General features: G+C 38.6%; 1 protein-coding gene and 1 pseudogene across 1 annotated transcript; both read right to left on the reverse strand.

Annotated features, from left to right (window-relative positions):
- Nucleotides 1-7,032: 7,032 nt before the first annotated feature.
- Nucleotides 7,033-8,461, reverse strand: LOC145049938 (threonine dehydratase 1 biosynthetic, chloroplastic-like; annotated as a pseudogene).
- On the reverse strand, nt 8,460-18,214 carry LOC145049939 (mitogen-activated protein kinase 16-like; the record flags this gene model as incomplete). The annotated part of the gene is made up of 4 exons (XM_078998273.1): nt 18,158-18,214; nt 16,731-17,009; nt 8,669-8,798; nt 8,460-8,560 (listed from the first exon to the last, which is right to left on the reverse strand). Coding segments are annotated over exons 1-4 (567 nt in total), but the record flags the coding sequence as incomplete, so codon positions are not given.
- Nucleotides 18,215-22,988: the final 4,774 nt, after the last annotated feature.

The raw sequence follows: 22,988 nt of genomic DNA on the forward strand, positions 1-22,988 counted from the left end.
AATATGACTGCGGACGAACACATCATTGCGGATGGTTTTCTTGGCATTGCGGATGACTGCAGTGGGAAAAACTGAGAAGAGAACTTGTACTAAAGTTAGTAACAACAAACAAGAAAGACCCATGAAAGATAGATATAATATATGGTTGCGGTACATTGACTGCGGTACACAGAATGTTCCAAAACCATCTGTTATAAGTGTCTTTCATCTAGAACCGCAATGGAGACCAAGAAGGTCTGCGGTACCTATCAATTCAAGAAGAATTGGGGGTCCGGATTAATCATCCCTAACATTTGTAAGAACGCATTGAGTTTGGTAGAGTCAAGTGCTTTTGTAAAGACATCAGCAATCTCTTCATGAGTAGGGACAAAGATGAGTTCGATGTTACCTTTCAGAATGTGGTCTTTGATGAAATGATATCGTAGTTCAATATGTTTAGTCTTGGAGTGTTGAATAGGATTATGAGAAATCGTTATGGCACTTTCAGAGTCACAATAGATTGGTATCCGCAGCATTCTGTATCCATAGTCTAACAGTTGTGTCTTCATCCAAAGGACTTGGGAACAGCAGCCGGCTGTGGCCACGTATTCTTTTGCGGTAGACAAAGAAACACAACTTTGTTTTCTTGAGGACCAGCTGACAAGTCTACCTCCCAAAAATTGACATCCACCAGATGTACTTTTTCGATCAAGTTTGCATCCAGCATGATCCACATCGGTAAACGCTTGAAGACTAAAGTCATTTCCTGCGGGGTATCATAGACCAAGAGATTTGCTTCCTTTCAGGTACTGGAGAATTTGTTTGGCTGCGGTCATGTATGACACTTTTGGGTATGCCTGATACCTTGCACATACACCAGTAGCAAAAACAATGTCCAGTCAGCTTGCGGTGAGATACATTAGAGACCCAATGATGCCTCTATAAGTCTTGTGATCCACAGGTTCGCCAGAAGGATCAGCAGAGATCTTATATCCGAAGGCCATAGGGACCTTAGCCGAGGAGCAGTTGTCCATAGAGTATTTCTTCAAGAGTTCAGTGGTGTATTTCTCTTAATGAATGAATATCCCTTGTTGAATTTGTTTGACTTGAAGACCTAGAAAGAAATTAATCTCTCTATTCATGCTCATTTGGAATTTGTTTGTCATGAGCTTAGCAAATTCATCCACCATTCCTTGATCTGTCGATCTGAAGATGATATCATCCACGTATATTTGTACAAGCATAAGGTGAGTACCATTTTCTTTTCTAAATAGCGTGGGATCAATCACTCCTCTTTTGTAACCTGAAGAGACTAAGAATTCAGAAAGAGTCTCATACCAAGCTCTTGGAGCTTGTTTCAGACCGTAGACTACCTTTTGAAGCTTGTAGCAGTGGTCAGGGAATTCAATATTTTCAAAACCGGGAGGTTGTTGCAAATAAACCTCTTCTTTCAATTCCCTATTGAGAAAGGCACTTTTAACATCCATTTGGTGTACCTTGATGTTTTTGTGGGCAGCATATGCTAAAAAGATTCGAATTGCTTCCATTCTTGCCACCGGAGCATATGTTTCATCGTAGTCAACACCTTCCAGTTGACTATACCCTTTTGCAACTAGTCTTGCCTTATTTCTGATAACCGCACCAGATTCATCTAACTTGTTTTTGAACACCCATCTTGTTCCAACAATAGTATGGCCTTGTGGAAAAGGAACAAGTTGCCACACATTGTTTCTTTCAAATTCTTCCAGTTCTTCTTGCATTGCAAAAATCCAATCTGGTTCCAATAACGCTTCGTTGATAGATCGAGGCTCGACTCCAGACATGAATGTTGCATAGTGACAATGACCAGATAAATCTTTGGCAGATCGAGTTTGAATACCTGCGGATGGGTTGCCAATAATTTGACCTGGTCGGTGATCCTTCGTCCATACGTGTAGACAAGGCATCAGATGGTCAGCAGCTGCGGTAGAAGGAATGTTTTCAATATCAGAGGTTGCTTCGGATGGAGAAGGAATTTCCCTTGGATTTGTGAACAGCCTGCGGAATCATCTTGACTTGTTGGAGCGAGAATGACATTTTCATGAGTAGTTTGGATAGGTTCCCCCTGGATTGATGATGGGAGTTCCTCTGGAACCTGAGAAGGTTCCCCCTGGACTGCTGATGGGAGAGAAATGATCCTTGAGTTAGTTCGAGTATCAATGGTCTCTATGATTTCATCATCCGAATCCGAAGATACGTTTAATGGTAGTGGTCTTTTAGGAAGAGGAGCTTAAGCATCATCAAATACTGGAACCTCGATGGTTGTTGCTTGATCTGGAGTAGAGCTTTCCCCCTCAACCTGAGAGGTGAAATTATTGAGAGATCCTACTTCGGATAGAGATGGACCAGAAACATCAGCGTGTTGTTGTTGAGCAGTTGGTGGCACAAGAACTTCGGATAGTTTTGCAGTTTCAACAGGGTCGAAAAGATCATCATAATTGACTTCAACCAGGTTTAGAGGACCTGAAGAAGCAGGAATGTCGCTACCCATGATGGTAGTGGTTTTAGTAGATGGAGGGGTGTTACGGATGTAAGCGTCATCGAACTTTACATCGAAGCTTTCAATGATGAGCCTCGTTCGTCTGATAAGAATCCTATAGGCAACCTTGTTTGTAGAGTAGCCAAGAAAAATGCCTTCATCGGACTTCGGTGCAAATTTGTTAAGTTGATCTCTGTTATTGATCACAAAACATCTACACCAAAAGATGTGAAAGAAACGAACATTTGGTTTTCGGTTGTTGAGACCCTCATATGGTGTTTTATTGAGGCATTTGCACACGGTGCTTCGGTTTTGAACAAAGCATGCAGTTGCTACAGCTTCAACCCAGAAGTAAAGAGGGAGGTGTGCGAACTTGAGCATGGATCTGGCTGCTTCCACTAGAGTACAGTTCCTCCTTTCTACTACACCATTTTTTTGAGGTGTATACGGAGCTGAAAAGTTATGAGAGATACCTTTTGACACCAAGAAGTTGTTGAGAGGATGATTAGTGAATTCAGTGCCATTATCATTGCGGATGCGTCTTACAGGCAGTTTGATCTAAAGTTCTATCTCTTTGATGAAGTTGATGAGAATCTGCGGGGTTTCGGATTTGAGTCTGAGGAAGAATACCAAAGTGACGCGAGTGAAGTCATCAACTATAACCAGTATGTACTTTTTGTGATGAAGACTGGCTACGGTTGATGGACCGCAGAAATCAATGTGTAGAAGTTCAAGTGGTTCAGATATTGACGAATCAATCACCATGGGGTGACTTTCCTTGGACTGCTTACCACATTCACAAGCAGGACATAGAGTGTCATTGCTGAACTTGAGAATGGGTAATCCTCTGACCAGCTCTCCAGTAACCAACGTGTTGATATACTTGAAGTTGAGATGAGCGAGCTTGCGGTGCCATAACCAGCTAACTTCGGATACAGCTTTGGAGAGAAAACACAACTGCGGTTTTCCAATGATGAGAGAGATATCCAAAGGATACATGGTACCCTCGGATCGTGACTTGATCAAGCAGGTACTTCTATCATTCGTCATAATGTAACAAAATTGATCATCAAACTCAACTCGATGGCCTGCCTTACATAGTTGGCCAACATTGATAAGATTGTGTTTAAGGCTTTCTACATAAGCAACCTTCTGAATTGAAAAGTTCCCCGTAGTGAGTACACTGTAACCTCGGATGATTCCATTCATATTGTTGCCGAATGTAACATTTCCACCATTGCATATAGGCCTAAAATCCCGAAGGTATTCTAACCTTCTAGTCATGTGCAAGGAGCAGGCACTATCGATCAACCATTCTTCTTCTTGATCCTCCTTGCACAATGCCTACAGAAATTAAGTGGTTAATTTGGGCACCCAGGCGAGTTTGGAGCCCGGAATCACATACGAGGTATTAATCGAAGCATGATGTGAGGTGGCAGGGACAGGTTTTAAGTCAACTTTCAAGCCTAGTCCTGGGTGTTTGAGATCTTTTGGAGCTTTGTGAGATTGTGCATAGTTATGAGTCTTTTGAAAACGATGAGATTTGTCATGAGTGTAGATCTTTTGACATTGACATTGACACATGAACTTTTTATCATTTCTCCTAACATTTGGCTTAGTCTGTTGTTTTGAAGAAAAAGTATGCTTTTGTCCAGTCCGAGGATTGTAAGATTTGACCCTTTTGTTTATGTGTTTTTTGCAGGTCTAGCAGGTGTGTAGACACGTGCAGGCATTTTGTGAAGTGATTTCGTAAACTCTTGAGGTGACCTTTTGAGTGCCAGAGTTGGCAAAATTCCTTTCCATTTTTGAGTTTTTGAAAGTGACTTTGGAAGGGTCGGAGTAGGTAGAATACCTTTCCATTTTGGATTGTCTAATGAATAGACTTGAAAACCATTTGATCGAAAAGACTTATCCTTAGGGTCAGGTGATTTTTGAGCAATGTCAGAAACAGTAAACTCCTTCTTTTTTGTTTTCTTGGAAACAGTTGATTTGAAATGATAATTTGAGAAAACAAGTTTTTCTGGACTCTTTGACTTGGGATATTTCACAAATTTCTTTCGTTTTGAATGAATTTCCCATTGCTTCCCACGGGAACGAAATTCTTCTTTAAAAGCTCTTTTTGCTTCGGTCTTAGGAGAACCGCAATCAGTGACATTTAATTGTGGTTTCCTTAAATCTTTTGGAGATTTTGAAAAACAGGGACTTGATTCATCCAAACTGGAGAAGTCAGGACTTTGAGAACATCGACCAAATTCAAAATTTTTGATTGGTAATTCGTGATTGATTTGTTCAATAGTTCACAGAACTTTTGACTATGGTCTGCGGTGTAGTGTTTTGGACAACCACAGAGTAAGTCTTGGTGGACACTTTAGTGGGACAATTGGGTAATAGGGCGGTTTGTAGTTCATGACTACGGTTAGGAACACTGCGGTTATACTGCAGAGATGGGAAGTCTAATGAGACTTCAGGACTTTCTACAACAATTTCCTCATCGGCTACGGATGATGTCTGAGAATTAGAGTGATCTATGTTATCAACATGATTAGAAAATTCAGGTAGAATTTCCTCGATAACACAGTTATTACTTAGCTCATGTAGTTTACCAAAATGAGCTTGGATATCCTCCGGAAATGTTTTGTCATTGACTGGGAATAAGAAATTGTGGTCTGGAGGGACATAGGGACGTTCCGGTGTGAACCGAGGTAAGGAGTCTGTTACGGTTGGATACCTGTTGGACCAACTCCAATTAAAGGTGTTATCAACATTCCCATTATTAACAAGATTCTCAATGGCCTCAGTTTCATTAAAAAGATTTTCAATTAAAAGATTTAAGCGTACAATTTCATTCTGTGCTAAATCTCTCTGATTTAAAGCTATTTCTAATTGTGTTTCGCTTAACATCCTAGCATCCTTTTCTAGCATCAACTCCTTCTCTAACATTGCCATTTTTAGTCTCTTATTGTCCAAAAGTCCTCTAACGTGGAACATCTCCTACGAAGTGATGTTCTTCTCATCTAAGGCTTTATTGTAGTCTGTAAGGACGGCAGCACATGTGTCATTAAGTGTGTCCAAGTAAGGTTGACAGTCATGCATGCTATAATTTAAAGTTTGAATCATAAGTTTTACCTGTTCCACAGTGTTGAGAGTTCCATCTTTCGCCATATAGCAATGGTTCTTCTTTAGCTTGGTTGAGCCGTCTTCATCAGCATTTGCCATCATACAGATCTTGCCTTCTCTTTTACTGCGGTCGTCTTCATCTTCATCTCCGGATGACCACACTTGATGATTTCTTTTTACTTGAGCAACATAGGCTTTTCCCTTTTCTTTGTCCTCCAGTTCTTGAGCCATTCTGAGATAGAAGGCTCTATCTTTCACTACGTTTTCCTTGCAATCCTTAGCAAAATGGTTTTCTTTGTTGCACTTGTGACATATAACAATGTCACTTTGGTCTTCTAAAGAGGTACCAGAGTCAGTTGATTGAGGCAGCGGTGGTACATCTTTAGACTGTGTTTGTTGAGGCTGCAGTGGAGGGAGAGGATTCTTGGTGGAACGAAAGTGATTATTTTGAAAGTTGCGGTTGAAAGGTGGTCGGTTGTACAGTTGATTTTTATGAAATGAAGGTGGTAAGCGATAGAATATTTGACTGACAAGGGCAATGGCATTTTGAAACTCTTCTTCATCGTCATATTCTGAGTCTGCTTCATATGACTGCGGTGATGTGTCATACGAAGTGAGATAAGTTTGAGTGTGAGGTGATTGAGCTACAAGAGCAAGCGGACCTCCAAAGTCTGAGCAGTCCTTGAGTACAGTGGACTCTTGAGCTTGCAACTCTCCATAGAGCTTATAGAGGGACAAAGAGTGAATCTTCCTCTCTCCTTGAACAATTATTTTGGCTGTTGTCCAGTGTCTTCCCAAGCCATTAAGGAATTGTAGGTTTGTTTCATGATTGCTGCGGACGGTGCCCGCATTGGACAATTTTGTGACAATCAAGTTGAATCTCTTAAAAGAGTCTTCCAAACATTCACTGGAGCACTACTAGAAAAACAACCTTTTACGACGCTCATTGCGTGTCGTAAAACGCCCAGACGACGCGCAAATGCGCGTCAAGGAAGGCCCTGTCATAAAGAGAGACGACGCGCTTTTGCGCGTCCTCTATAGACGACGCGCATTTACGACGCGCATTTATGACACGCAATGCGTATCATTAAATCCGCTGTCAAGAAAGGCCATGTCATAAATGAAGATGACACACATTTTTGCCTATCGTAATTTTATATTTTTTTAAAAAAAATTATTTATAGATTTACTAATTTTCAAATTAAATTTCCATTTTATGTCTTTTAATAGAAAATAAAATACCATATACAAAAAATATAATACATTGCACAAAAGTTAATGTCATACAAATAATCATTCCAATAGTAGACAAATATTTGTATATTGTTATTAAGAGGTTTTCCCTAACTATATAACCTAGTTAATGTCAAATTGTATCGAACCTACCAATGAAAAAACAGTTGACTTTTGGTCAACCTTCAACGCATTAAAAGTTGGAATGCTTCATTATCTGTTTCAATTTCATACTCATATCCAAGCTCATTTGCAACACCCCGAAACTCATTTAATTCACTTAAACAAACTTGAATCCCAACCAAAACATTCGCCCCAATTTCTCGCTTTTCACATAATAAAAATGAAAAAAAAGGCATTAGAATCACCATTCACCACACCAACATCAAAACTCAAAAGGGAAAAATCAGAATAAAAAGATATTTTATCTAACCTGTGCTCGGTAATGAAACAAGCTAATATTCCATCTTGGACTAAACCCATGCAAAAATTTCATCAATGTCCCTAGCCTCTCCTGAAAAACAAACCGACATAGTAGCTCATTTTCAACATTCGTTCTCCCACCCATCTGGAAGTCAAGGGTATTTTAGTCTTTTTTTATATATATAAAACTCAAATAATCAGATAAAAAATAAAGTATGTTGCTATTATTACGTATTACCAGATGGCGTAGATGATCCTTAACCATGTCATTATTTGTAAATTCCATAGTTTTTAATTCATATAATTCCATTCTCTCCACCATTTCTTGTAGTTCAAACTTTGTATGCAGCCCAACACTATAACAATTAACAATCACAAAACAAATTGTCAAAATATAAATTTAAATTTTTCTCAAAAAAAAACGATCTTTAACCTGTATAGAACTAAAGCTTGTTTCTCTCCAGAATCATATCGATACTTGAACTCAGTAATATTCATCGACCCTATCTGCCACCATAATTTTTTTTTAAATAAAAAAAATGATATGATATTTCGTTATTTTGTTATTTAGTTATTTGGTTATTCAGTTATTTAGTTATGTACCATTTCACAAAACTGTTTAAAGCTTTCGGGTTCTTCCTGAAGGAAAGTTGCAAGAACAGCCTCCTGTTGCCTACCAACATTAATATCTTTAAGGTTATAAAATTTGCAATATGCTTCAGCTCCACCAAGTGCTAGAGCCCCTGCTGGTTCTAAAATACTCCTTTTCTCCTCAAACATATCCTACATCACAAATTAAAAAATTCAAAAAACATTAAAAACGAAAAGTTTCAAGGCCTACTTCTTTAACAGCAACACCATCTGCAAAACCTCCAACTTGGTCAAGCATTATGCGTTGACCATGGTGTAATGATAAGTAATGATAACGCCATTGCATTTGCATCAGCTGGCTCTACACCAATGATTCATACCTATGTAACAAGATTTCACAGAATGAGAATCTTTTTCATTATAATATCATCATACAAGATTTTTTAGGTTTTACTTTACCTCTGGTGAAACTCTTTTCATATAGGCGGCAATACCTGCAATTAAACCACCACCACCACCACCTACAGGGACAAAAATGGCGTGAATTGGACCTTGCATTTGTCTCACAATCTCCATTCCAACAGTTCCTTGGTAGATCATTGAATGCAACCCTTGAAAGACCAAAGTCACAGATCTTGAGTTTGCTATCCGTATTGGCCAAAATATTTTTGGGTTTTAGATCTCTGTGAAAGACATTTGCTGCAAAAGAAGTAATTCACAATCAGAATACACAAAAATATAACAAGGCATGATTACTTCAAACAATTAAACAAATACTCATATCATCAGATGATAACATTGTATGACCTGAGTGTATGTATTTTAGTCCTCGAAGAAGCTGATAAAGAAAGAATTGATGGTGTTCTGGTGTTAAGTCATCGTTTCCTTTAATAACCTGATGTAGATTAGATCCCATAAGCTCAAAAACCACATATATGTGTTGGGTTTTGAGCAATCTAACACTTCCTAAGTGTGCATGCAACCCTAATAAACCTTGGATCTATGTTTGTCTAAATACATGCAAAATAATAATTTTCCAAGGTTCATAACCTATCTAACATGGCATGGGGTACTTTTAAACATAAAAGAGTTAGAAGAGATTACATACCTTTTTGATGAGTTTGATTCTTAAGGAGTTTGAGGGCCAAGCACCAATAATGTGAATGCCTCAAATGGAATCACAAATCACCACAAACTCTTGGAAAAATTTGAGAGAGTGTATACACACACTAATTCCGGCCACACACAAGCACACACACTAGTTCACTAGTTGCCATTTCATGCACCATAAGCATGCTTATATAGTGTACATGGTTAGGGTGAAACCCTAATAACCCATGACCTTTCCTTTTCCAAGGATCCATGGGTTAAAAGCTCCATGGATCATCCATGGACTTCCATCCAAGCCTAGCCCATTAACAAATGAGTGTTAGCCCACACCATATAAAACCAATAGCCCATAATCTAATTAGTCTTCCTTTTAATCTCTAAATTAATTCATAATTAATTTAAGACTAAGACTAATTAAATAACATAACCTCATATTAATATATTATAACTTATAATATATTAATAAACATATGTGTATAACTCTCATAAAATTATCCATAAATTGTTCGGGTGAAATGCAACCCAAATGGACCATGCCGGATCGGGTCAAGTATATACCAAATAAGTTATGGACTTAGACACCTTATCCAACAGACTCCCACTTGGATAAGTCTAATAACTCTATTTGCCTATATAACTTCAGGAACCAACCAGCAATCGTAGCTCTTGAAAACTCCGTTGAACTATGAAGCGCCATTTTAAGACAAGTGATCATTTAATCCTCTGTTCTCATGATATCAGCCGGACAAACACATGGAACTATGTCTTGCTTATTGTCTGGCAGTTGTTTCTCGATTTCCGATTTGTTTGACAAAGAACTTTACTGAACACATCAGTTTAGTTCTGACCGGGCCCGGTACATGGGTCAACTCAAAATCATCGAGGGGCCCAGATATCGCTTCTATTTCTAGAAGGAACAGATAAACTTCGACTCATATGCTTGTTCTACTACGTGTTGAATTGTACACAAAGGCACGTTTTATAACATCAAGTTATTGATGCGTTTACGTGCAATCAATGCACAACCAACTCATAGGTAACAACTCATATCTCTAGGTTTGAAGACTTATATGATATTATCGTCTCACGATCACTCGAGATAAATTCCATGAAGTGATACAAGTGAGCGTGGGTTTATACCAATACTCATAACTTATGAGTACTCATGAATGTTGCAGCAACCATTGCCATGTCTAAACACCTTTAGCCATCTACAAACCCAATTCATGACAATCTTGATTAATACCTAGTTCCGACGTATGACCGATTGTGGAGGTTTGAATAAATTAATTATTCTGGAAGTCAAAACATGCAAAACTGAAACAATAGTAAATAATTGACAATGATAGTAACACTTTACTCATAAATAAATCACAAATTTTATTCATCATCAAACGTCGATTACATTTTACAAGTTTCAGGAAAACTATCTAATCTGTAAAACTAATATCGTCCCTCAACCCGATGCGCCTCGCATGCTGAAAATGCTTAACCCTCGTCAGTCCCTTCGTAAGGGGATCTGCAGGATTCTCATCTGACGATATCCTCCTTGTCACGAGGAGTCCTTCTTCAATCTTGTGTCTTATGAAGTGATATTTTCTGTCAATGTGTCGGGATCTACCATGATCTCTTGGTTCTTTGGCTAAGGCAACCGCACTATTGTTGTCACGGAAAATCTCCATAGGTTCCTTAATAGTTGGTACAACTCCAAGGCCTCTGATGAAGTTCTTTAGCCATATCGCCTCATTTGCTGCTTCACTCGCTGCTATATACTCTGATTCACAAGTCGAATCAGCCACCGTCTCCTGCTTGGAACTCTTCCAAGAAATTGCCCCTCCATTTAAGGTAAAGATCCAGCCCGACTGAGAGCGGAAATTATCCCTATCAGTCTGAAAACCAGCATCACTATACCCTAATACTCTCAAGTCATCATTCCCACCAAGGGTAAGGATCCAATCCTTAGTCCTTCGCAGATACTTGAGAATGTTCTTTACCGCGGTCCAATGAGCCTTGCCAGGGTTCCCCTGATACCTACTGACCATGCTCAAAGCAAATGCCACATCAGGGTGGGTACAAGTCATAGCATACATGATCGAGCCAACAGCGGAAGCATACGGTAATTGGCTCATCTCAGCTATCTCTGCCTCTGTACTCGGACTCTGAGTCTTACTTAGTTTGGCATTGCTTTGGATCGGTAACTCTCCTTTCTTGGAATTCTGCATATTGAACCTTTTCAACACCTTATCCAAGTAGGTACTCTGACTAAGTCCAATTAGTCTTTTACTCCTTTCTCTTAATATCCTTATCCCTAGGATATAGGCAGCCTCCCCTAGGTCCTTCATAGCAAAGCACTTCCCAAGCCAGGACTTAATCTCCTGCAAGGTTGGGATGTCATTTCTTATAAGTAGTATGTCATCCACATACAGTACCAAGAAGCTAACTATACTCCCACTAGCTCTGACATACACGCAAGACTCATCTTCACTTCTCGAGAAACCAAACTCTTTGACCTTCTCATCAAAACAAAGATTCCAGCTACGAGATGCTTGTTTTAATCCATAAATGGATTTCTCAAGCTTGCATACTCTATTGGGGTACTCTGTACTGACAAAACCCTTTGGCTGATTCATGTACACATCCTCAGCCAACTTTCCATTAAGGAAAGCGGTTTTGACATCCATTTGCCATATTTCATAATCATGAAATGCTGCAATGGCTAGCATAACCCTAATGGACTTAATCTTTGCTACCGGCGAGAAGGTTTCATCATAATCAATACCCTGAGTCTGAATAAAACCCTTCGCAACCAGTCGAGCCTTATAAGTATGCACTTTTCCTTCCATGTCGGTCTTCTTCTTGAAGATCCATTTGCACCCGACTGTTTTACGGCCTGGTACATTGTCAACCAAGTTCCAAACTTGATTGTCATACATGGACTGTATCTCGCTGTCCATAGCCTCCTTCCATTTAGCAGACTCTGGGCCTGCCATGGCTTCCTTAACACTGCTAGGTTCATCCAAATTTACCAGTGTACTATCGTTGATAAACGTATCACCTTCCGTAGTAATATGAAAGCCATAATAAAACGAAGGTGTGTTCCTAACCCGTGTGGAACGCCTCGGAGGTACAGACATGTCAGCTTGCTCAACAGGAGTTTCCTCCTCAGGTTGATTGCTAGTGTCTGAGGTTCCTTCACCAATTGCTTCCTGAATTTCTTCAAGATCAATTTGCCTCCCACTGTCTCCTTGGCTTATAAATTCTCTCTCACGAAAGACCCCTCTTCTTGCTACAAAGACCACATTCTCACTGGGTCTGTAGAAGAGGTAACCGAAGGATTTCTGTGGGTAGCCGATGAAAATACACCTTTCACTTCGGGGTTCGAGCTTATCATGAGTCTCACGCCTCACGAAAGCCTCGCAACCCCAAATCTTGATGTGGTTCAAATTGGGAACCTTCCCGGTCCACATCTTATGAGGTGTTTTGGTAACCTTCTTTGTAGGGACTAGATTAAGGATATGGGCGGCAGTCTCTAAGGCATGCCCCCAAAAAGAGATTGGTAGCGAAACTTGACTCATCATCGAGCGAACCATGTCCAACAAGGTTCGATTACGCCTCTCAGCTACACCATTCAGCTGTGGTGTCCTGGGAGGAGTCAATTGTGAGACAATCCCACGCTCCTTAAGATAGTCAAGGAACTTGGTACTAAGATACTCACCACCTCGATCGGATCGAAGCATCTTAATGTTCCTGCCCAATTGATTTTCTACTTCCTGTTTGAATTCCTTAAACCTCTCAAAGGTTTCTGACTTATGTTTGATTAAGTAGACATACCCATATCTACTAAAATCATCAATAAAAGTCACATAATACCGATTAGCATCCCTTGTGGCGGTTTTGAATGGCCCACATACATCAGTATGTATTAGGTCCAACAAACCCTCACCCCTTTTACAAGTTCCAGTGAAGGGTGATTTTGTCATCTTTCCAAGCAGACAAGATTCACAACTATCATCCGATTTAAGGTCGAATGACTCCAAGACTCCACTCTTTTGGAGTTGGCCTATGCGTTTCTTGTTTACATGTCCAAGACGACAATGCCACAATGATGCTTTATCTAGGCTAGTAGAAGAATCAATATACAACACATTATTTCCTAAGTTGTCTACAATCGACACAGTTTCATACACACCATCACAAGGTAACGCTTTAAAATAAAACACATTTTTAAAGAAAACATTAATACCACCACATTCATTATCAAACAAAAAGGTAAAACCTTGTTTGTACAAAGCATGAAAAGAAATAATATTCCTCGCCATTTCAGACGAGTACACACATTTATTCAAATCTAATTTTAACCCATTATTAAGCAACAGAGTATAAACTCCAATCTTGGAAACAGCTGAAGCCTTCCTATTCCCCATGATCAAGTTTATCTTCCCGTGCTCCACATCCTCACTTCTTCTTAGGCCCTGCAAATCATAACATATGTGAATACCACATCCTGTATCAAGCACCCAAGAGTCAGAATATGTTGAGTAATTAGACAATATAGTGTAAATACCTACATGGGTGGGTTTCACTTTCCCATCCTTTAGATCCTACAAGTACTTAGGGCAGTTTCGTTTCCAGTGTGCCTTTTCATGGCAATAGAAGCATTCAGCATCCTTGGGAATGGCAGAAGGAGTGACAGAACCACTCTTGGTCTTCGATGAGGAGCCTTCAAGAGACTTTCCCTTGGTACCCTTCGAAGGGTGCTTCCTCATTTTCCCTTTGCCTTGCCCGATAGCCAAAACAGGGGTAGATGTTGGAGTATGAGTAGTAGAGGTAACAACCGCCTTGCCCTTAAGACCGGTTTCAGCGGTCTTCAAGAGTCCTTGAAGCTTGCTGAGGGTAACTTCCTCCTTGTTCATATGATATGTCATACGAAATTGGTCATAACAAGAAGGTAAGGAGTGCAAAATGATGTCAATTGCCAACTCCTCAGGGATGTTCACATTCAGCTTCAGCAAACGGTCCACATACCTTTGCATCTTTTGCATGTGAGCCGTGACGGAATCACCGTCCTTCATGCGGGTAGTTATTATGGAGGAGATTATTTCATACCGCTCCTGACGAGCACTCTGATGGTACCTTTCCATCAGGTCTCGGTGCATCTCAAAAGGGTAGAAATCTTCATATGACTTTTGGAGCTCGTCTGTCATCGTGGCCATCATGATACATGCCACCTTAGTAGCATCTCTCTCATGTGTCCTGAATTCAGCGATCTCCTCAGGAGTAGCAGTAGACTCATCAAGCTCTTTTAACTCCTTATCGAGGACATATTCCTTGTCCTCATAACGAGTAACCATCCTGATGTTCCTAATCCAATCCATGAAGTTGGAACCATCAAAGATGACCCTCCCACAAAGATTCATGAGAGAAAAAGAACCAGTTGGGTTAGAGCCTGAAGCATTATTGTTGGAAGACATCTGAAAGAAGAAGGCAAGTTTAGATTAGATATATAGAATCCTTAATAAGACACCCAAATGTAATATTAAGGCTAGGACCCAATCACAATATATTATACTTAGAAGAGGGATGCCGTAATCTAAGTAATAATATATTTGAAAGGTAGGTGAATGACGATTCACCAATTTCCACCATGAAAAACAAAATGAATTATTAGGTTTTAATTGGATTTGAAATTCCTAGATTCTTTTGAGATTCATTGAACTTTTCAATGGCATGTTTCAATCTCGATTGTGCCCTTCAAGTTTTGTGACTGGGATGCCGAGGATCACAAAACAAGGTGTGAATAACCATGCTAATTCACTTGGTACCCTTAATATTATCACCTAACCAATGTGCCGGTTAACCACACACGCTCCATTGATCCATGACAAACATTAAGTCACCCTTCGTGATCCTTACTAGTCCAAGTTAGTGTGCCGGTTAACCACACACGCTCCACCAACGACTTGGTAAGGTACAAAGTGTGAATTCCATGGACTAGCACCATGTTCACATTTTTCCTAAAATAACTAAGATTGGGAATTAAAAAGGTTTAGTTACTTTATAATAATCATTATACTTTTAATGAGGATTTAAAGTCATTGTCCTACCCGTTCGGCTAACGACCCTCCACCAGTCAAGAAAGCGGTGGGTGAGAGTGGACACCCATTAAGTCGCCATTTTATAGGCAACAACCTTATACCCACCTTATAGACCGGCTTCGTGAATGAGGCCTACTAACGGTAGAACGACTTATTCTTATACATATATATAATAATTAACCATTAATGTTATAAATAGTATAAGGGTTGAATTTTAACTATTAAAACTCTAAGGGTTGGAATTAAAGTTTATTAAAGTGTGTGAAACTTTAAAAATTCCAAAACTTGAGGACAAGTTTTGTAACTATCCAAAACTTTTCATTTCATAACTTATGAATTACAGGTTCATAAAAATGAAGACTCTTCATTTTCATGTAGCTTATGTGTTTAAATGTGTGTGTTAAAGAAAGTGACCTTTGGATATCCATAACTTGAGGACAAATTATGGACTCCATTAAAACACATAAATGATCAAGAATTAATTCTAAACAATTCAGCAAATAATTCCTATCATCTTCTAAATTCATAAGAACATGAACATGATCATCAAAATTTCAAGAATTATATGAACACATAAAAATCATGGAATTTTGATATATGCTATTGTAAATGGATTAGAACAACCATTACACCAACTAAAACAAGTTTTAAAACACCAAAACAGTTTAGGGTAATGTTTCTAGTCCATTTCCAGTAGCAAAAGTCGAAAATCTGCACTCTGTGGCTCCTACTTGTCGAGTGCATGAACCTACTTGGCGGTGGGTTGAAGATATACATGAACTCGGTGAGTCCCCCCATGGACTCGGCGAGTTCATCAGGCAGACAGCAAGTTTTTTGACTTTTTCAACTATTTTGCATCAAGTATCAAACAAGCAAGCCTAGACTCTGATACCACTGTTGGGTTTTGAGCAATCTAACACTTCCTAAGTGTGCATGCAACCCTAATAAACCTTGGATCTATGTTTGTCTAAATACATGCAAAATAATAATTTTCCAAGGTTCATAACCTATCTAACATGGCATGGGGTACTTTTAAACATAAAAGAGTTAGAAGAGATTACATACCTTTTTGATGAGTTTGATTCTTAAGGAGTTTGAGGGCCAAGCACCAATAATGTGAATGCCTCAAATGGAATCACAAATCACCACAAACTCTTGGAAAACTTTGAGAGAGTGTATACACACACTAATTTCGGCCACACACAAGCACACACACTAGTTCACTAGTTGCCATTTCATGCACCATATGCATGCTTATATAGTGTACATGGTTAGGGTGAAACCCTAAGAACCCATAACCTTTCCTTTTCCAAGGATCCATGGGTTAAAAGCTCCATGGATCATCCATGGACTTCCATCCAAGCCTAGCCCATTAACAAATGAGTGTTAGCCCACACCATATAAAACCAATAGCCCATAATCTAATTAGTCTTCCTTTTAATCTCTAAATTAATTCATAATTAATTTAAGACTAAGACTAATTAAATAACATAACCTCATATTAATATATTATAACTTATAATATATTAATAAACATATGTGTATAACTCTCATAAAATTATCCATAAATTGTTCGGGTGAAATGCAACCCAAATGGACCATGTCGGGTCGGGTCAAGTATATACCAAATAAGTTATGGACTTAGACACCTTATCCAACAATATGTCTTTGAATTCGCTTCTTGAAGGTGGCAATAAGATGTATTTGATTTCCACAATGTCTGGATGACGAAGGAGCCTAAGGAGCTTAATCTCACGCATGATACTAGCAGCAACAGAAACATGTTCGAGTATATCATTTATCTTTTTGATTGCTACTTTTTCGCCAACATGAGTATCATATGCAGAACATACAATACCAGAGCTTCCTTTACAAATAATTTCCAATAATTTGTACCTACTCCCTTCACCAAATTCACCGAAAAAGTTTGCTTCTGTAGGTTCCTGCAACAGACTCTTGGGGTCATTATAATAGATGAAAACTAGAAGTTATCTGGAAAATATTTCTTTTATTTTTTTGTGATTAATCCCTCATTTTATATACAAAGATACAATGCAAATAGGAAACTAGATAAGGGTAGCATGAGTATTTCGTGTAACCCTATTTCATAAAACTCACAATTTTGTCTTCAATATAAATATAAGCTGTGTACTTTTGGATACTTACCAGACTTGTAGTATGTCGCTGAAAACCTTCTTATTTGTGCTTCCTAATACCAACATCAGCATTTGTAGAGATGGAAGTGTTGTTTTCAACTCGACCTCTGGATACTTTTTCAGAACTTTGAATCATCATGGGCTAAAAAAGATGAACTAATCAAGATTATATAGTAATAATTTTGAGTTCTCTACCACATATATTATATAAGTCTAGTTATTATATACCCTCATAGTAGATGACCAAATGAATGTCTCATAATCATTGTAACAAGTACAAACGAGCATTATTATTTATCAAACAAATTTGTACTAGTTTAAGAGTGTAAAGAAGATAAGCACGTATATAAAGACTACTATGGAGTGGCCCTGTGAAAGGGTCCAATTTAGGCATGCCCCATCACCTAGGCTGCAGAAAAAAACTTATCAAGAATCAGGCTTCAGAGCAAAACAATGAAACTAGAAATAGTTAATAATAAAATGAATGAAACAAATTTGGATTATGCTAATTACCAATATAACTGATGTAAATGATAGAATGATACCCTGGATATTTTAACAAACATCTCTTTGCAATTCGAACAAACCCCTTCCAACATTTTGTGGATATTTCACCTTTTATATCAGAATCAATCTTAAGATCAGGTTCAAAATTCAGATATGTATAGATAGAACACATGAAAAAGAAAAAAACAGAGACAAATTATCTTAACTCACAGATCATTAAGGTAAATATGCCCTAGAAGATGAACAACATACGACCATTCGTCTTGAAAATCTACATGAAAAAAGGAAAAAGAAAGTAACAGTAAGATTGAAATCAAGCCAGCAAATATAAAATTAGGGTTTCAAATCTTAACCCAACACACAGTCAATCTTAGTAGTAAGCCACGATTAGTGCACAACGATCATTACACATATCATATGTATGTTACCTGAAGCATAAGTTGATCGCAGATATCAGTGACTTTGTCGTACGATCTTGAAACCATTGCGTCTGTAAGTCGAGAGAAATCCAATGAAAAACATATATGAAAGGGGAAATTAAGATGAATAGAATTGAATAGCCAACAATCGATCGACACTACAATCGAGAGGAGTTGCAGTTGCAAACCAGTTAGTGTGAGGATTGATGTGGAAGAAATTGGACTACAGATCTGATTGCTTCACCTTTGCGATTTCATAGATGTGTTTTAGGGTTGTTGTAGTTGTCGATCGATGCTACAATCGAGGGCTTCCGATTTGTATTTCTGGGTGCAAGCTTTGACTTTGTATTAACCTACTATCGGTGGTCCAGATATTCCTCCGCCAACTGGGATGGCGAGACGGACTGTCTTCGCCATAGGCCGATGGCCAGATGCAATAGACTTTACTTTAGGGATTCCATTTGACTAAAATCCAAACCTGAACAAAAAATTGGAACAGTAATATGAAAAAACCCTAATTCCTTAATTACAAGAGTAAGAAATTAAAGGATAATGATAAAAGAGTGATGTATGTGCTTGTTCTAGAGTGTGAACGAATCAAAAAATCGATGGCATAACTGGTGGAAAAAAGGGAGAAGAGAATGAGCGGGGTTTTTTATTTTTGGGATTTCATTTCCCTCCTTAGGTATACCTAGATGATATATAGATGCAGACGCGCCTTTCATTAAAATATTATAAAACGACATGCCTAGACGACACACTATTTATAAAAGGTGCCCTCCGTGTTTTTTTTAACGCAAATCTTAGAGCACGCAAAAATGCGTGACCTCTATTCTTGAATTTTAGGAAAAGCTGACATTATTTTTAGAGCACTCATAAATGCGTATTGTAAATCACTGCGTGTCATTGTTCGCGCGTCCTTAAAGGGTTGTTTTCTAGTAGTGGAGTGAGCTTTGAAGTTGTTGAATTCGTTGAGGGCCATAGTGAGCTTCTTGTCTTGAGCCTGCTCTGAACCTTCGTACAAGTTTTTGAGAACATCCCAAATCTCCTTTGCTGATTTGCAGTTTATGATGATGTCGAAGTTGTCAGGAGCAACTCCACAAGAGATTTCATAAAAGGCAATAGCATCATTTTCCATCTTGTCAAGATCATCTTTGGTGGGAAGGTTCAAAGCTGGTTGACCTCCTCCTAGCCTTGTTGTGGCTCCATCAGTTTCGACTGGTGTGAGGACTGGAACATGTGGTCCTTCTTATATAGAACGCCAAACATCTCTATCAAGTCATCTGAGATATCTTTCCATCCTTTAAGACCAGTGATGGTACTCATTCGCAACCAGTATTGGGGCTCGATTAGAACCATCAACATTGTTGGAGACATTTAGTGATAACGATTGTACCATTTTGAAGATTTTTGTGTTTAAGAAATGAGCTTCAGTGGTATAGAAAGCTCTTTGAAAAATCAGAGTTCTGATTTTTAAAAAGCAACCACTATGGCTCTGATACCAATTGTTGAGAGAAAAACTTTAAGACACACTTAAACAAATCGTTAGAACAAGTATATAGCGGAATAGTTAATCTCGAAGGTTCTGTTAGCTCAACAATAATATTAAGTGTTAGAAGTTAGTGAGTTAGATGCGTAAAAGTAAAGGAATGTAAATGACAACAATTGTTATATCAAGTATACACATAAGCAGATTCATAACAAGGAATGCATTCAAACCAAGTTAGTAAATGAGATCTAGCTTAGTGATTAAGTCACAAGTGACTTGCTCTTTAAAGAGATGGTGATTAATTATGAGAGTAAGAAGGTTTGCTAAGTAAGATAGAATGAGAACTGATGTGTATTAGAATTTGATGTGAGATTCACATCGATACCGATTACATGAGAAATGAACTCTATTTATAGAGATAAGTTTACAACTCTAAAAGCAGCCATGCAAGGCATACTGGATATTAGAGTGTTTTACAGAAAAGACAAAATAAACTAAGTAAAGATAACGACTGCGGTGCTGAAGACTTCGGATGACCAGATGATAAGATTGCTTGACTGCGGTGGCTTGAAGACTGCGGTAGCTAAAGTTCAAGAGGGTCACTTTTTTTATTCAACAACTACTCTCGAAAAGGATTTTCGTATCCAAAGTACCTTTCCTTGACATAATTCCACATCCTTCTACAATCCTAACTGATGACAAGGAACCCAAAAGACCCATAATTGAAACAAATAGATACTAACTCCATTGCTCTACTTAATACCGAATCAAACCCGAGTCTACTATAGACTAATTCCACAATCCTTCTAATTAGGGCAATGTACCCAGAAGCCATGATACACCATAAATAGAACATGACGATAAACAAGAACATTCAACGATCCATGATGCACTAGTAACAACCTAACAATCCACTCTTCTACTAAACTAATCGATATGGATATACATACCAAATTCTGGAGTTGACTGACTGACCAACGATATAAACGATCTATACCTTGAGCTGACGAATCTTTAACAACCAACACTCAACCCGAGCAATTTAACCACCTCTTTACCAGTTCATCGGCATCCCTGAAAAGGACCACTGGCTACAACGAGCTCCCTGACCAAAAACTTCATGCAGTGAAGACAACTAGGGAGTACGCCCCGCATACTAAACTCGTACGCCCCGCGTACTGCTCACTGATGCGGAATATACAAGTCGTGAAGCCTGATCCATGCATTACGTTGAGCATACTCCTATGTACGCCCGACGTACTCGTCAGAGGGCCAAAACTCAAAATAAGCTCTTAATGGTTAAGGGAATAACGTCCAAACACAGATCTGACCCTTATGAGGTATCTTAAGTCACAAAATTCCTGAATTTATGACTTTGCACGGCTTAATGAGGTCCAAACCATAATCTAAGCTTCCTAATCTTCATAAAAGATCAACAATACTTGCATGAGAGGATAAAAGTCCACAAGATCCAAACTTTATGACTTAATGACCTCAACAAGGACCAAATATGAGGCCCAAAGGTTTTGGAGTAGCTTCTACTCATAAGAACCGCCATCATAGGACCAAAACATGATAAACTACCACCCAAACAAGATCTATACAAAGGATCCATCAAGATTGAGACTTTATACTTCCAAAAGATGCAGGAAGGAAAACCAAGCATGGGTTTACAAGCCCCAAGCAATAAAACTCTCCTTCAAGAAGCTCCTTCTTCTTCAATGATCACTAAAACACATGAAAATCACACCAAGAACTCAAGAATCACTATAATGGGGCTAGGTTTTCATATTTAGGGTTTAATGGGATGGAAGCTAAAGGTAAAGAGGGTTTGGAGTTAATTTAAGGCCATTAAATCGGGTCCATGACCCTAAATTAGGGTTTGCACCTGACTGGAGTACACCCTACGTATTCCAAAGAGCACTGCAATCCTCCTGCCTAGTACGCCCAACGTACTAGGCTTAGCCCTAAAACAACCAAACTTCCAAAGCCTATAACTTCTTTTTTTAAGTATGATTTCGACGGTCCTTATATCCCCCGAAAGGTAATGAGAAACTCTACACTTCTATCAACTCACTCTCGCCTTAAAATGTTTTAAAGTTAAATCCAAAATTCATAAAAGACCCAACCTGTCGCTTTACAGATATATCCTTGGGCTCCAAAACACCACCCAAACTCTCGGATCACCTAATCCACATTAACCACACCCAAAGGGGTCTAAATCTCTCATTCTCAAAGCCCGAAGGCTTGTGACACTTGATATTCGGTTCACGACACATAATTATGAAACGACTTGAAACAGGGGGTTACATATCGGTCGTAGAAATCGAAAATTAAATGCCTAAAAAACTTTCATTTCAGTTATTACGAATTAATAAATTAATTAATAATTTACAATTTAATTTTCTAATTAATAGTTGAAAAATATTATAATTACTCAAGAAGAGCACAAAGGCCAATGTCATATTTTTAACAATTAAGTATTATGTAATCAAAGTCTAATTCATGCGTAATTAGGCTGATCCGGCCACATACAACAAGCTTATTAATCATAACCCAATTATTTATCCATATTGATAATCTACTAGAACTTAGGCTTATAAGGAAGAGCTTTTTCCTTGTTTCTTCCACCGTGGGACAAGTTCCACAATGCTATATTTCAGGCTATCTGGTATGGAGGCAAAAGCACACGTAGGAATCCAATGTGGAAGGGGTTTCCACTATTAAACACTGCCCCAAAGTCTAGTAGGTGTCATGTGGAGTGAGGGTGGTTATGAGTCTTCTCTCTCTCTCTCTCTCTCTCTCTCTAGTGAACACCATTTCCATGACCTTGTGAAATGCTTGTGGAATGGTTTGATGATGAGGTGGATTGCATTCCACATGTGAGGATACCATATAGCCTCATATACAAAGTTCCAACACAAGTAACACTATCAAGGATTGTTGTAAGGAATTCAGGAAACACATCAAACATCTACATGATCGCCAATCAACATTAGATTACTTATCTCCTAGCATCGTCTGAAAACTCATTGCATTCTCGCTGAAAATAATGGATCAAGTCGAAATATAATGTTCTTATTGGCATGATCAGATCTATATTTCAAATTAACTAAGAAATAATTAAATGCAACCTATCTACTTTCAGGACAACTATCGGAAAGATAACTTGCAGAAACACAACACCTGTGACAACCCAAAATTTCCATTATGTACAAACTATATCACTTCAATAGAAGTTATAGCAGTCACAGTTAATTTTCAGACTTTTTCGCGTAAGTTTGAGTAATCCAGGGTTTACACTTCAGGAAATATCAGGAGAGTGGGTGCACTAGGGTTTTGTGCACCACT

This window comes from Lactuca serriola, chromosome 5 (assembly GCF_051521515.1).
Source record: "Lactuca serriola cultivar US96UC23 chromosome 5, Lser_US96UC23_V15, whole genome shotgun sequence".
Classification (NCBI taxonomy): domain Eukaryota; kingdom Viridiplantae; phylum Streptophyta; class Magnoliopsida; order Asterales; family Asteraceae; genus Lactuca; species Lactuca serriola.